Raw genomic sequence first — 16,928 nt, 5'->3', positions numbered from 1 at the left:
AGTGAGGGAGACTCCACAACCTCTCTGGGCAACCTCTTCCAGTGCACGGTCACCCACACAGTAAAGAAGTTCTTCCTCATATTCAGGTAGAACTTCTTGTACCTCAGTTTCTGCCCATTGCCTCTTGTCTTATTGCTCGGAACCACTGAGAAGAGCCTGGATCCAGTCTCTTGACACCTTCACTTCAGATACTTATAGGCATTGATGAGGTTTCCTCTCAGCTGACTCTTCTTGAGGCTGAACAGGCCCAGCTCCCTCAGCCTTTCCTCATAAGAGAGATGCTCTGTTCCCTTCATCTTTGCTGCTCTCTGCTGGACCTGTTCTTGGAGCTCTAAGTCTCTCTTGTCCTGAGGAGCCCAAAACTGGAGACAGCACTCCGGATGTGGCCTCCCTAGGGCTGACTGGAGGGGCAGGACCCCTTCCCTTGACTTGCTGCCAATGCTCTTACTAATTCACCCCGTGATACCATTGGCCATCCTGGCCACAAGGACTCACTGCTGGTTCATGGACAGCTTGTTGTCCATCAGGACCTCCAGGTCTGTCTCTGCTTTTCAGCAGGCTCCCAGCCTGTACCAGTACCCAGGGTTATTCCTCTCCAGGTGCAGGACCCTGCACTTTCCCTTGTTGAATTTCAGATGGTTCTTTGCCCATCTCTCCAACCTGTTGGAGTCCTTATGAAGAGCTGCACAACACTCTGGGGTGTCAGCCACTCATCCAACTTTGTGTCACAGAATCATCAGCAAACTTGCTGAGGAGGCATCTGTCCCTTCATCCAAGTCACTGATGAACAAGTTAAACAGGACTGGGCCCAGTGTAGGACCCTGGGGGGACACCACTAATGACAGGCCTCCAACTAGACTCTCTGCCACTGATTGCAACCCTCTGGGATCTGCCATTCAGCCAGTTCTCGGTCCACCTCACCATCTACTCATTCACACTTTCTGAATTTGCCTATGAGTATACTGTAAGAGAATGTTTCTTAGAATCCCTGAGATGAATGGAAAAGCTCTTATACCCAGTCAGCAGGCGTGAAAATAACTAGGCACTTGTCACTTCCCATGTTTTGAAAGTCATAAATCTCATAAAATATTTTTTCTTCCTTTCCAACGTTCAGTCGTTTTATCTACAAGACCTTGAACTCCTTAGACGTATAATTGGCTTTGTGGAGTCTAGATAAGCTGTGTAGATCCAATATGGAAATAATGGGTCTACAGTGTATAATGGTAAACAGTAATGTAAATTAATGACTTGCTAGGAACTGGGGGGATTTCAAATATTTGTGTGAAGATAAAATAACCTGTTGTATAAAGTTAAGTGTAACTTCAGGAAAAATGGGAGACTGTTGTGTCCTTGTTAGACAGTAAGGGAGAGGTCATGGTGAGATCTTGAAATGCAAAGGCTGCTTAGAACAGGGTTTTACATGGTTTGCATCTGCCTCTTGCCACCATTTTGAAAACCTACCGAAGGTCACTGTGCTTCTTGCAGGATAACTGAGGAAAATGCAGCCTATGTTGTGGAGATGGATAATTGACCATGATGATCTTGTCTTGCTTTGGCTCTAGAAAAATATAAAAAAAAATCTGGGAAATTGCATTAATGAAAACAAGAAGACACATCTTTGGCCATAAGCCAATAAGTAAGGCTGATGAGGACTTTGCGCTGTTAATGTCTGTAGTACAGCTGGACATAGAGCAGAGTGCTGGCAGGGTGGTCAAACAGAGTATAAGGAAGCTCTTTCAGCTTCTTGGTATTCTTGACATGGGCAACCGAGATCACTGGATTCCCTCTTCCTTTCTTAATCTGCCCTCCTTGGCTGTTTCAGCTTGGAGTGAGTTCTGAAGTTTTTCTTAAGATGTTGAAGAATGAAACATCAATATGGAGGACTTACACAGAAAAAAAACCCTTCTAGGATATGTAGCCAGGTGGGAAAGAGGAAAAGAACTCTGTACTCTTCTCAGAGCAATGGGTTGGAAAACAAGTTGAAGGAGAGGAGGCACAGCCAAGTGCTGGGGCTTGGTAATTGGCAGAGAGTTGTGTGACAGCACAACTTGAGCAGCTTTTGACCATGCATCAAGCATTTCTTGCCGTATCCACTACCAATCCCACAAAGGAGAGCTAAAATGGGAGGGAGAAATAGATGATCACATCTGTTGGCTGAGAACAGAAGGAAAAGCTCCAAATGAGAGGATATAAAATTAATTTAATTCAAGCCATTCATTAGAGTTTGATTTATTGTTACCAAATGACGAGTTCTTAAATATGTCTTCCCATAGGGTACACTTGCTGAACGTATTAGAGCAGGAGGAGCAGGAATCCCAGCATTTTACACCAGTACTGGCTATGGGACGCTGGTGCAGGAAGGGGGTGCACCCATCAAGTACAACACAGATGGCACCATTGCCATTGCTAGCCAGCCAAGAGAGGTAAGAGGTCTGTTTGCCCTTAGGAAGCCTTCAGCTTTGAAAAATGAATTTCTAACATATTTCCAAGAGAAACAAGAGCCAAGTTTAACCTTGCTATATGGAATTAACTACATATCTGTGGTACCAGGCACATCAGTTTTGCTCCGACTGCTTACTTCTGTCCTTTGTGATATGTTAAAAAAGTTTTTACAGCTTTAGGGCAAGCTGGTCAGAGTGAAAGCCTGCCTTGCTGATTTAATCTTTACTTGACTGTTCTCTGATCAAGTTCATTGTGTATTCAAACAAAATCTTGTACCAGGCCACTGCAGTGCACAGAATGGTCTGAGAACAACCTCCTGCTAGTGTGGCAGTTGCTCCTTAAATCCTGTGCTATGCAGTAAGCAGCCCTGCAGCTGCACATAAAGCTTCATCTTTAGAAGAAACGGGACATTTTCCTGTTAAACAGGGAAGAGCTCAGTTGACACAAATTCCAGGAATTGAATTTCCCAACATCTGAAATACAATTTAGTCTCAATGTTTAAAACTTCAAAGAAATAAAAAGAGTGTGGCTTTCAAGTGAGAAACAAGTGCTTCATTTTGATATTGGATGTAGAATTTGAAGAAGGGAAGATGTCTCAATGCCATAACTGTACTTGAAAAAATGGGTGTGGCTACTGCTGTGTGTTCCGAGTAGGCTGCATACAGTATTAAATTTTACCTTGAGCACATCTCTGGGATAAAGGTAATTCCACCCTAGCCCATGATTTTCATGTATTTTATACACAACTATTTGCAGTATCTGGACATTGACTTAGTCTCTTTTATTCCCTTATTTTTTTAACTGCATATGTCATTATGATGTTTTACCATTTGGAGGAATGCTTTGTTTATTAAATAGCTTATAATTTTAATAACATTTTTCTTCATTTGTTTTCCTTTTGACTTTTGTGGGAAAATCTCTCTTAAGTCTCTCTCCCCAGTCTAATAACTGGGGGTGACTAATAATATGACCAGCATGACTTGTTCAATTCCATTCTCCACATCCATTTTGCATGGAAGTATTATTTTATAAAGGCTCAGATCTCCTTTTATGGGACTGACAATCTGACTTCTGGTACCTTTGTGTCATTCTTCCTTCCCCTTTCAGAAATTTTAAAAAACTCTCAAGTACTATTTGTGTATACTTTAACTACCTACATTGTTAGGAGAAATGCTGTTTCATCTCTCTCTTTAGGATTAAAAGACTAGCTGTGAGTCAATTCCATATTTTGGCTTCAGGCACAGTATCATTCATTGCAAATATTGATCATAAATGCAGGGAAAATCAAATGAAATTCTGCCTGTCAGATGACATGATTTGAGTACTGTGTCTCAAATCGACTTCACTTTTAGAGTTGGGGTTTCTAGTGTTGGGCAGTGATTATGGACCTTTTCAGCAATTCTGCTTTAGCACTTCAGTTTTTGCTTAACTTGTAGATGTGCAGGAAGAAGCATGTCTAAATCCAGTAGATGGAGCAGGAGGAATATGGATTCACATGCAGTTCTTGAGACACTATAACAAAACTGAGGTTTACAGCCCTTCCATGCTTCTCTATTATTATACAGTTTTTCAGATAAAACTTTATGTAGTACAAAAAGAAGTGTAAATATAATAGTCTGTAAAATTAACCCCATAAAATAAATATAACATGAGAAATCTGTTGGAAGAAACCTACATCTCCGTTTTATACTTTTCTCTGTAGGTGCGAGAGTTTGACGGCCGTCACTTTATTCTGGAGAAGTCAATTACAGGAGATTTTGCTCTTGTGAAGGCATGGAAGGCTGACCGTGCAGGAAACATCATTTTCAGGTGTGACTTGTTTACCAGTGGAAAAAGATTCTTTTATGATTTAGATAATGAAAGAGAAGGAGAATCCTGACTCCTGTGTGATGGCAAAAAAATATTTTACTGATTTTGCTTTCTTTCATGTTGCCTTTCCCTACTCTCAAATTATACTGCTATAAAAACCCAAAATATAATTGCTTATTCTAATGACTTTTGAGAATTCAAACATAGGTGTGAAATAAAATATTGGTAGTTTAAAATAAGACACAGCAGACTGAAGTCATTACAATTACTATTGAGAAATTTAGTGTCTTCTATTCTGTTCAGTTTTCATGTTAGGTTGGGTCCTTTTTCTTGAGCAATGAAGTTTGATCCATTCATATATGACAGAAGGGAAGGGAGCTGAATCAGTCTTCTGGACAGTCAGTGATGGGAAAATTGATTCTGTATAAGGAAAGCAGTGTTTAAAGTTGATTTGATCTGAGTGGTGTAGGGAGAGGCATCATATGAATTTTAACATCTTTGCAATGAAAAATTTGAGTGTTGCACTAGTAATTACGTCTTTTATATGAGTTGCTATCCTTAAGTTCTAGTTTGTCCTGAACTGAAGCAGGAGAGGTTTGCTTATGTTTAATGCCTGGTTTTTATTTGTTTGTCTTATGGCTATCAGATGAAAAGGTAAGTGTAACAGTTGCTGCATTTTGCTACAAACAGACTGTGAAAGACACAGTCTGTCTTTGTATGTATTAGAACAAACAAGGAGTTGAAAAAGCAGCTGAAAAATATATGTATAATATAATACTCATAAAGTAATGCTTTTCTTTATTTATGTATACATATACATGTATTCACATTAATTTTATCTATATGTCTTATAATAATATCGAATTAAAATACTTGAACATTAATAAATAAGCTTTTTTTTGCCCAAATCTTGACATCCTGGCTTGCTCACTGGTAAGACAATATGGCTTCTGATTGAAAACTTAACTTTCTTGTGTGCATGCACATGAATTTGAGGACTGTTAAACTGCTTTTCTTAGGTTCTGGTACACAGAATACAGGAAACACTCTTCCTCCTTAGGCTTCTTTTTGTTTACTCTTGAGCTACTCCTGTCTGTGCTTTTACCCTGTATCTATCTACTGATGCATAGTTACCTCTGAAAAATTCTTTAATTTTCCACGGCAACAGACTGGTTGCATTCTCTCTTTTACCCCTCTTCCTTTATGTCCTGTTGGTCTCTATCCCTTTCCTTCTTCCTGTTTTTTTCAGAAGTCTTCATGTGTCTCCCACATTCTCACAGTACAGTTAATACCAGATACTATATCCATCTGGAGTGAAGATCTAAAAACCTTGACTCCTCCTTTCAAGTGTAACTAATCAAAGATGGAAACATCATCACCCAGTGTCTTATTCCTTGTAGAATATTACTAACTTAGAAGAATTTGCTTATGATAAGCAGTGTCCCATTCTGTTTTGGGATGACGCACAGATTACCTGATGACCTAGAACAGAGAAACATAGGCTCATCTTATAACCTGCCATCTGCCACCACTTTCCCAGCAGTGTGGTACTATTTATAGTGTGTTTCCCATGACTGGTATCTGTGGAGCCAATAGCTAAGGAGTAACTGTCTGCCAAACTGTTAATCACCCTTAAGCTAAGAGGTTTTTTAAATCTAAAGGTGTACCTTAGGTACACTTAGTTTGACCACAGGCTGGCATTAATTTTTTTGTCTATTCTCGTATGTGACGCTATACTGTTTTCTTGGGAATCCAGAATGGCACTAACTTCTTTAGAAAGCAGTTTTTTAAGCTGCTTTTTTTTTTTCTTAACGTGATACTTCATGTCTCCTAGATCTTTTCTTCCATACAGCATATTGTGGCTACTTTCATTCCAGGCATCTTCAAGCTGAGTAGACTATTCTGTACCACAGCTGTTGTCTAACAAGGAAGCCTATGTCTAGCCCAGTAGATAGTAACTTTTAGGTATAGTACACTATTAGTAAGACAAATAATCCAAGACTCCCTCAAACATAGTGAAATAGTCTCACCTTGTTCCTATGATAACTGAAAGGATGCATATATGGTCATTTTGCTTTGTTAGTCTGACGTAGATACTAGTTCTGCTTAGCTGAACAGACTGTCTCCCAGTCTTGAGCTCCCTCGGAGCTTTGTTCATTAGGGACAACATCAAGGAGTGCCACTGCTTTTGTGGATAGTCATCACAGAGTCATAGAATGGCCTGAGTTGGAAGGGACCTAAAGATCATCTCATTCCAACCCCCTTGCCATGGGCAGGGACACCTATCCCTAAGTCAGATTGCTCAGAGCTCCATCCAGGCTGTCCTTGAACATTTCCAGGGATGGGGCATCCACAGTTTTTCTGGGCAACTTGTTCCAATGCCTCACCACCCTCACAGTAAAGAATTTCTTCCTAATATCCATTCTAAACCTACTCTCTTTGTCATGTCACTGCCTGCCCTTGTAAAAAGTCCCTCTCCATCTTTCTTGTAGGCTTTCTTCAAGTACGGGATGGCAACAATTAGATATCTCTGAAGCCTTTTCTTTTCCAGGCTGAACAATCCCAGTTCTCTTAGCCTTTCCTCATAGGAGAGGTACTCCATCCCTTTGATCAACTTGGTGGCCTCCTCTGGACTCTCTCCAACAGGTCAATGTTCTTCCTGTACTGGGAACCCCAGGGCTGGATGCAGCGCTCCAGGTGGGGTCTCACTGGAGCAGAATAGAGGGGCAGAATTGCCCTCCTCAGCCTCCTGCCCACACTGCTCTGGATGCAGCCCAGCACACAATTGGCTTTCTGAGCTTTAAGTGCACATGGCCAGTTCATGTCCAGCCTCTCATCCATCAACACCCCCAAGTCCTTCTCACCAGGGCTGCTCTTGATTCCCCAGACTTTGTTCATACTGAGGGTTGCCCCAAGCAAGCAGCAAGCAGATGTAGCACCTTACACTTGGTCTTATTAAACCTCATGAGATTTCCATGGGCCCACTCCTCGAGCTTGTCCGGGTCCCTCTGGATGGCATCCCATCTTCAAGTGTGTTAACCACACCGCTTGATTGATGTCATCTGCAAACTTGCTCAGGGTGCACTTGATCCCATCATCTATGTCATTAATGAAGATATTAGTTAGCACTGGTCCAAGACGGACCCCTGAGGGACACCATTTGTCACTGATGTCCATCGGAGCTCTGAGCCATTAACCTCATTAACCTGGATGTGACTGTCCAACCAATTCCTCACCCACCAAACAGTCCATGCAATCAAATCTATCTCTTTCTAAATTAGAGAGAAGGATGTTGTGGGGGACCATGTCAAAGGCTTTACGAAGTGCAGATAAATGACATCAGTAGCTCTTCCCTTGTCCACTGATGTCAGTACACCACAGAAGGCCACTGGGTTGGTCAGGCAGAACTTGCCTATGGTGAAACCTTGCTGATTGTCTCTAATTACCTCCCTGTCCTCCATGTGCCTTAGCACAGCTTCCAGGAGGATCTGTTCCATGACCTTCCCAGGCACAGAGGTGAGGCTGACAGGTCAGTCATTCCCAGGGTCCTCCTTTCTACCCTTTTTAAAGATGAGTACAGTGTTTTCCTTTTTCCAGTGCCTGGGACTTCATATGACTGCTGTTATTTTTCAAATATCAGAGAGTGGCTTCTCTCCATGATATTTGAACCTCCTTTGGTTCCCCTCTCTTTTTATCTTGGCACCATTCTGCTTTGGAGTTGTTCTAGCCCAAACAAAGTTGTTGCTTGGTGCTGATGAAAATAGACTATTGACAAAGGAACAGAGATGTTGAAGGGATAATGAGAGTCAGGGCCTCTGCTGTCACAGTCAGATCATCTCTTCATGCTTCAAGTGGTTCCGCAGTATATAAAATTCACCTCATATCTGAGGTGTCTCTTCACCTCTGTATCATTAGGTACATAGTTCGTTGGTTTAGTCTGCCATGAAATAGTTTACTGTCTTTTACCTCTGGGAGAAAACACATTATGCCTTTAGGTCAGCTTGGAAATCCATCATTGGAAAAATAGATGTTGTAGATGTTGCTGAGACTAGATGTCCAGAAAGCCATCTTAAAATAAAAAAGGCAACTTCGTCTAGCTAGTTTCTGAATTTCATACTCCTAACCCCTTAGCATTATTTGGTGTTGGAAAATAAGTGTAGTGCTTCTGGTTTTTTCTCCTTGTCGATGATGTGCTCTTTAGAAATAAGGCCTTTGATCCCATAAAGCTTCTAGATGGTGTGTTCTTCAGAAATAAAGCCTTTGATCCTGTAAAACTTCTGGATCGTGTGTTCTATAGAAATAAGGCCTTTGATCCTGTAAAAGACTGCTGCTTCTGAAACAACTTTACTAACCCAGGAACATTCTAAATGGCAGAAGCTTTTATAAATAGAGTCAGAATAGAGCCCATTAGCTCTTCTTAATGTTAAATTAACATTGAAATGTTTTCTTGTAATTTTTTCCCTATCTAAAAATAATTTTATATCAGTTTTTTTACTGGAAGACTAGTCATTACAATCTTGTGAAAGGCTTTGGCTCAGAAAAATAGTTACACAGGATGAAATACTGAATTCTTAGTTTTCACATCTGCTTTCCCCATCTGTATGCATTTTCCTGCTATTTTAATTTGGCTTTTGTAACTCTGTTTTTGTTCTCATTTGCTACTCTACTTTGATTAGGATAGTTTTTCCTAAATCACTACCAGCTAGGATTGTATTCATGCTCTCAGAGAAGGACAGAATGCAAGCTGTGGTTGGTTGGGTTTGTTTTGTGGTTTCCTATTCTTACATCCTTTTGGGTTTACATAGCCACTAAGAAGATCCGTTGACAAAAGATGTTAATAGAATCACAGAATATGCTGAGTTGGAAGGGACTCATCAGAATCATCAAGTCCAACTCCTGGCCCTGCGTAGGACATTCCAAGAGTCACACCATGTGCCTGAGAGCATTGTCCAAGCGATTTTTGAACTCTGTCAGCCTTGGTGCTGTAACCACTTCCCTGGTGAGCCTGTTCCAGTGCCCAACCACTCTTTGGGTGAAAAATTTTTTTCTGATATCCAACCTAAATCTCCCTCAGCTCAGCTTCATGCCATTCCCTCAAGTCCTGTCACTGCACCACCGAGAAAAGATCAGTGCCTGCCCCTCCGTGCCTACCCCTCCTCTTCCCCTCACGAGGTCTAAAATGAGGTCTCCCCTCAGTCTCTTCCAGGCTGAACAGACCAAGTGACCTCAGTGGCTCCTCATACGGCTTCCCCTCAAGGCCCTTCACCATCTTCGTTGCCCTCCTTTGAACTCTCTTTAAGAACTTAATGTCTTTTTAAACTGTTGTGCTCCAAACTGCACACAATATTCCAGCTGAGGCCGCCCCAGTGCAGAGCAGAGCGGGACAATCTCCTCCCTCAACCAGCTGGTGATGCTTTGTCTGATGCCTCCCAGGACACGGTTGGACCTTCGTTAGAGGCTTCCCAGCTTCTGTGTATTGCCAGTAAAACAGCATTTCCCTGAAATGTGTCTTTGGATATAGCTTTGATTGTGTAGATATCTGCACTAGAAATCCTGTTAGCACTCACTGCCTGTTAAATCTCAGGATTTGACTGTTTCCTTTCCGTTCCTCCCCGGAAGCCACGAGGTGGCAGCAGCCCCCCAAAGTTCAGAGTGGCTGTGGTACTGGGCCTGGTCCTTGCGGGAAGGGGAGAGGAAAACACGTTGGAGATTAACTGTTGGACTTGATCATCTTATGGGCTTTTTTCCCACTTAAATGGTTCTGTGAGTCTATGAAATAAGTATGGTTAGGGAAAAAAATGCTTCTGTGTAAAAAGGATGGAGGAAAGGAAGTTTTGATTTGTTTTGGACCCTGATTTCATGAATTCTGATGAAATTTTTCAGGAATTCTACTTTTTTTTTAAAAGAGAAGAATGCTGAGAACACCACTAAAATCTACAGAGCTTTTCTTAATAATTAAATATACCAAACAGTTTTGTTTGGTTTCTGGAAAGTATAGAGAGCAGCTGACAAAGGTTGCATGTTTTTCCTTGTGCCTACTATGATCTTGGTGCAGATCCAATATGTGTCATGTGTTGTTTTTTTCTAGAGATTCTTTTTCCTTGGTACAGAAATGTTGTGTGGGAATACATAGGATCAATGCCAGAGTCTTGCAGTGAGTGCCAAAACTGACACAGGGTTTTTTTTGATGAAGAGAATTGGATTACATTTGCTATGCAGAGTGCTATCCGAAGTCCTGATCTGAGTTATGAAGGCATACGGGGGACTTGAGAGATTGTTAAACCCTGTGCTGGCCCCCCTGTGGAGACGGATTTCATTCTTTGTGAAGTAAAAAAATGTGAAGGCACACTGTACAAAGTCCAGCTTGCCGCTGTGTTTGGATCTAATAAATGAACATATCAGCAACACACCCAATTTCAATTAAACAATGTGCTGATTAAAAATCAAAAGAGCTGTAATAAATATTTTCTAATGTAGCAAAATATGATTTAATTTCAGATGCGTCTTACACAATTCCACAGTACTTTTTCCCCTTCCTACTTTTTTTTATTAGTTCTCAAGCTATTTGACAAAACGATTTGTGGTGTTTATGTTACAGACATACTTGTAGTAGCTTATCTCTGAAAAGTCTTTCATTGTACTGTTATGGCTTTTAATGCTCATTAATTTTCTTTTGTTTTGCAGGAAAACTGCAAGAAACTTCAACCAACCTATGTGCAAAGCTGCAAAGACAACTGTGGTAGAGGTAGGGAATTGAAACATGATAAGCTTATCCTCTTGTAGTCAACATACCCCTTTGTTTTGCATGGTATTCTGGGGACACAGTGGGGGGATTTCAAATCATTGGAGGATTTGATAATAGGGACAGTGGTCTAACCTGTCTCCTTGGATTGCCTACTCCAGACACTCTGCTCTGCTTTAGTGATTAGTTCCTCAGTCTATTGCTGTTCATTTGATCCTGACCAGGACTTCGTGTTCACTGTGATCAGCCTTTAAACGGGAAACATGGCAACAGCCTTCTAGTATCTTAAATAAAGTAATATGTGGATGAAAGAGGAAAACAGTAGGCTCAGCCTGTACTTGAGAAGATTCACCTAAGACTTTATGAAAAGCCTTCTGAAAATAAGAATGTAACAACACAGATGAGGTAAATCATAGAGATATCACAACTGTGGTCTCTAAAATTTAATAAATTACATAACTATCAGTCCAGAATGAGATATAGATGTTTGGTTAAGTCTTGAGAAAGAGAATGGACTAGCTGACCTAGAAAGTTCTTCTAATTTCTTTGTCCCTTTTCCTTGTCTGAAACGATAATGTTTAAAAACATGGAGCAACCTACACTGGAAAAATATTGGTGGCTGGAGAGTTGCTAAGGAATAGCAATAGCTAAAAGACAGAGTGCTCTGTTAGCTTTTACTTCACTTTCTAGTAAGTTTTTTTATGCCTAATAAAAGCTAAATATGGTTTGTTAGTAAGGTCAAGACAAACTCTTCTAGACTATTTCCAGTAAATGCTATTTGGAAGAGGCTTGTGTTTCTTCAGGGGTTTTGGTTAGTTTTGGTTTGTTGGGGGCTGGTTTGGGTTTTTTGTTTGTTTGTAAAATGTTATCAAGAAAATATATTTGTTATATAAACATCTCTGGATAATACATTTGGGAGCTTGAGTTATTACTTTGTGTCTTACAGAATAAAGACAAAAAAATGCCATAATATTTACCACACAACTTACAGTGACAATGCAGCAACAGTGAATTCTCACTTTTTTTTTCAAGAAAGGTTTAAAGTATTTTCCTATTTAAAAATTAAATGAAGAATCTTTCCCTCTAGACACTTGCCCTTCATACCTTGTTCAGTCTGGCATTTAGAGAATTTAAGTAGATCAAAGCCTTCCACCTACATTCCATCTCACTCTCTGTCTCTGCTCTTCTATCCACTTATGATAGGGTAGAATTTTCTTGTCAGCGAGCAACTATTATGTGACATCCTTCTTTCTGTAATTCCACTTAAGAGTCATTAGTAGATCTGCTGTGAACTGTGTCCACTCTGAGTCTTATATTTTCAATACCATTTGAAAACTGTCAAGCTTTTTTCAAGATGGCATATTAATATTATTTTACAATGCTGTTTTTTATGGGCAAATTAGGTGAAGAGGCATAACCACGTATTTAGCACAACTTTAGAGCCAAATGCAATGCATCATTGGCTTTACTTCTACACGTCGTTCTTCCAAAGTGGAATTCAGAATGTTGTGTTTAGATTTAAGGGTTTAAACCCAGGAATCAGAAGGAAGTACCTCAATATGATGTCTAGTACATCCTCAGTACTGAGCATCGTCAACTGTCTAAGCTCAGCACTAGGAAACTGAGGCAACTGAAAATCCGAGTTTTGCCTGACTCCACAGATCTGTTGTTCAAGGCTGAAGGGTGAAATGAGAATTCCATTGACAGGGAGAAGAAAAATGTTTGTGTAGGGTAGTAATTCAGATACTCTCTTGGCAACAGGGATTTCTAAATTCTGTTATCTGTTACTGTCTCTGTTTCTGTTTTTCACTGACTGAACATTTAACTGAGTTTGAGTAGACAGTCCCAGTCTCTAGAAGTAGAGATTTGAAGCCAATCCTACTCCTTACCATCAAAACAGCCAAAGGTCAGGCTTGTTTTCAGAGTCCTGTGGTCATTAATTGGGATTTTCAGAACTGTAGTTTCTCCATCTGGCACTTTCCTCAGATTTATATTAGTTTCTGATCATTGATAAAAATATGGAATGGTGTTTGGCATACTAAGATCCATACCAAGGAAATATAAACTACTGGAAAGCCTATCTGTGGGTGAAAGTGGGAAGTGCACTGGAAATCAATTGCATTTATTAACTTGTCCTTCTAAGTTAACCTGAGAAGCTATGAAATATAACACGCATGCACAGTGAAAGACACTTTTTTCTTTACTTAAAGATGCTGTTCTTTAGCTTTAGTTAGTGTGGTGTTTTACACACTGATAGATGACACAATTTTTGCAACAATTCAGAGATGAGAGAACTTGGCAGCGTTTGTGTATGTGGGGATAAGAAAAAAAAATGAGACAAAAAACCCCAGCTCTCCATCTCACAAACTGATACCTATTGCTTGCTTACAAACCCTTGTGCGTTGTGAGTAGCAAGGCTGGCTGTGTGTAGAGAGGCTTCTAAAGAAGGAGGAAGTCAGGCTGTACCATTGCCAGTTATGTCTGGGACACACAGTGGAGAATTACTGATTTTTAAAATTCCGCTAGAACAAATTTCTGATTGAAGTATTTGACCTTCAGCCTTGTTTATTTTGAATAGGCAAATGGTCAGAAGTAGCCATGCAGTACTTGCTTTGGGATCAGAAATACATTGATTGTAATCTTCTATGAAATGCAAGAGGTGCTTACAAATATTTTGGACTGTTACATGCATTTCTTTAAGTGAGAGGGAGTGGAACGTTCTATCATGATAATAAGGATGTATGCTGAGACACAGATAACTGTAAAAATCCAACTGCTGGGTCCAGTGGAATTTTTACTTTTATTTGAAGATGACCATTATTAAGGGTCAAAAAGATTTGTGCAACTGAATTGCATGATTCCTGTTATTTGGAAGTTAACCTTTGCAGAGAAAAATGTTAAATAATCCAGTGTTGACAACATCAGTTAGTTTGGCTTTATCTATATGTAAAAGCAAAATGGTGCAGGAGTTCATCTCCTTCTCACTTTGTCTTGCAGAACTTGCAGAAGTTAAGCACGCTGTCAGAGGTGTAGTTTTGTTTGAACCTGAGGCCTCATGCACACACTCAGCCTGAGGCTTCCAGTTGATTTTCAGATCTATAAACACTTTCCTGCTCCTGTTGCAAAGACAGAAGAGCTGGGAAATCAGCTGATATATAAAAGGAACTCGATGATCACAAGTTACATACAAGCCACCAGCCCTTGTGAAGGATGAAAGGAAGAGCTTCACATGTGAAGAAACTTGAGGGATTGTGTGGGGTTACATATGTGGTAACATTTCCAACACATTGTTGAATGAAGGTCATATCTACTGAATTCAGCAGGTGTCACTGCTGTCAGGCCCCTCAGCAGAGACAAGTAATTGTGTGATGGAAAATTAATTGCATAGCAGCTTGGAGTTACAGGGTGGCCTCCTGGATGTGTGCCTAGACTGGTGGGACAAGGGCTGTGATAGTAGGATGCTTCTTAAGATGTGCATCTCCCTGTAGAGGCTCCTGTGAGCAGAGCCCCATTAGGAGGGACAACTGGTTTTTGTAGTGAATTGAGGCAACCCAAAGCCACAGGAAAAAACGTGGTGTGACCTTGCCAGGTGTGGGTGTCATGAGCAGCATGGGAAAGATGAAGGGTGATATAGACTTAGGCTCTTGTTTTCCTCCATGGAGGAGAACATAAACATGTGTAACTGCCCCAGTTGTCCCTAGGCTGTTACCTGTTTTCTTGCCATTCTTATTCTCTGCTGTGAGACCTACTGAATATTTGTCCCTGGTGAAGTGCTTTGAGATCTCAGCCATTGCCACAGTGTGTTTGATAGTGGTAATGGTCAATATGTTTAGAAATATTTATTGACTTGCTGTTTGAATATCCAGTTTGAATAATTTTCTTGTTCAGATCAGAGAGGATAGCTAAATATATCTCCTTGTGTAAATAGCATTTACACCTCAATATCAGCAGAGGGAAAAAAGAGAGTGGGCTTTCTCATAAAAATGCATTAAATAAAAATCATTAACCCCTGCATTTTATCTCTGGTTGCCTAGTAACAACACAGCCACATCAGTGAGCACCATTTTCTCAGGTACAATGAACTGCGCTGCACTAAGAGACAGAATCAGAGTGAAATAAGCTATTTGTATCCTGTTATCTGTGCTAAATCATGGCATTAGGCTTTATTGAGGAAACTGGAAATGAACCTTTTCTTCTGTGTGTCTTTTCCTCCAAGTACTTTAACAATGGCAAAACTTTCCTCAGATGCATAGCTCTGTTCTGAGGAATTTTTCAAGGTTTTACACAATGACAGGTTACTGTAAAAAGCCTGTAAGCACTATTTTCAAGTGAAACAATAATCTAATAGAGTCTCTTTCAGCACCTGAATGCCCCAGCTGTGGAAACTGTGCCCTGGATGTGGTTCTGGATTTGGGATGGGCACAGACTTCATGTTCGTATGTCTTTCTGTGAAACCACAGATCAGGATGTGAGGCCAAAGTGGACACAGAATTGAGGTCCTTCCTTGCAAACGCTGTAACCATCAAGCTGTTGTGTTGCTATAGCCTTTTTTGATATTGTTTAATTCCTCAATGATGATTCCATGTGTGCTTTAGGCAATGGTTGCTGAGGTAGTGTCCCATGTATCTGCAGTGGTGGAAGTGCATTGTTTGAGAATCCCATTTGGCACAGGATGGACACTGAGCTGCTTATTCCTGCCGCCTTACCAGCCACTTCTGGCACAAGTGACAGTAGAATTCAAGTTGCCATAATATGCTAGTATAATAAATGCAAAATATATATATTTTATATATAAATATATATTATTAGTGTAAATACAGAAATCTTTGCATCTTAAACATGTAGGTAGTTAGTCAGGAATTTTGACTGCATGATTGTATTTACTTGCCTAGGCTTTGGCTAAGTCCTGAATCAAAGATGCCTGTGGATATGAATTTAGATAACCCAAACCTAGTGTATAAACATTACAATATCCTTTTCAGAGGAACCTTGATTTAACACTTGTGGGGAGAGTATCTTTGAAATGCAAGCTCATGATCCTTAGAAAGCGTAGAAGGGAAAATGGCCAAATACCAGGAATGTCTCTTAGGCAGACTGATTTCATGAGCTCAGAGGCTTGTATTGATGAAGCCTTCTGGGAGGTATAGCTAAGAGGAAATAAGTTAGGGAAAGACTGTGTTAATGAGCTTGAGAATAATATATTCCAACATGGAGAAAGCATTGGAAAAGCAGTAGGAGTTTGACCTTGATCACAATCGTTGTAATTTCATACACAGAAAAGCAAAATGACAGAAACTGAGACCAATGTCAGATGTCAGAGGCTAAGCATTACAAAACCCAAACAAACCAAAAAGCTTAAGCTTTTAAGAAATATCCAGCCCAGTACAAAATAAAGAATACTTGAAAATAACACGAAATCTTTTTAAGAGTACATATATAACGGACTGTCAGACAAAGCATGTTGATACTTCATGGATCAATGAAATGAATAAAATTATCAATGCAGATTGCAACGAAGGCTGAAGTGCTTAATGCCTTTTCTGATTCCATATCCAGCAATGTTAAAAAATGGTTTGGTGGCTATTATGATGCCAGTCATAAAAAGTTAAAGAGCAAGTCAGAGAAGGATTGGAATTGAAATCCAGGGACTACTAATATTGATTTGAATAAACAGCTCCTAGAAACATTTACACACCATTGCCACAGTAATTTTAGTTTGCCAAAAAGATTCCCACCCCTAGACTTAAATACTCAAGAGTTGGTTTTATTTCCCTTCATTGTATTTGGTTCCTTGCTTCGGTGTGTGCATGTGCTTATTAAAAGCAGAACAGAAAGAAACCCCACATTTGTACAGCTGTTGTGGAGACCATCTTAAATTATTTGAGAAGTACTGGAATAGACTGGGCTAGAATAGAGTTCATATGTTAGTTCTTTT

At 40.1% G+C, this 16,928-nt stretch overlaps 1 protein-coding gene across 1 annotated transcript in view; it reads left to right on the top strand.

Moving 5' to 3' along the window:
* The window catches only part of OXCT1 (3-oxoacid CoA-transferase 1), an 88,967-nt gene that overhangs the window by 19,798 nt on the left and 52,241 nt on the right, over positions 1-16,928 (top strand). Inside the window, exons 5-7 of the mRNA XM_027712704.2 lie at positions 2,274-2,423; positions 4,145-4,251; positions 10,936-10,996. Coding sequence (XP_027568505.1) covers positions 2,274-2,423; positions 4,145-4,251; positions 10,936-10,996 — 318 coding nt within the window. The remainder of the gene's footprint in view (positions 1-2,273; positions 2,424-4,144; positions 4,252-10,935; positions 10,997-16,928) is intronic.

Source organism: Pipra filicauda, unplaced genomic scaffold (assembly GCF_003945595.2).
Source record: "Pipra filicauda isolate LSUMZ 115617 unplaced genomic scaffold, ASM394559v2 scaffold52_size3558583_pilon, whole genome shotgun sequence".
Taxonomy (NCBI): domain Eukaryota; kingdom Metazoa; phylum Chordata; class Aves; order Passeriformes; family Pipridae; genus Pipra; species Pipra filicauda.
This window is presented reverse-complemented; position numbering and strand designations above follow the sequence as displayed.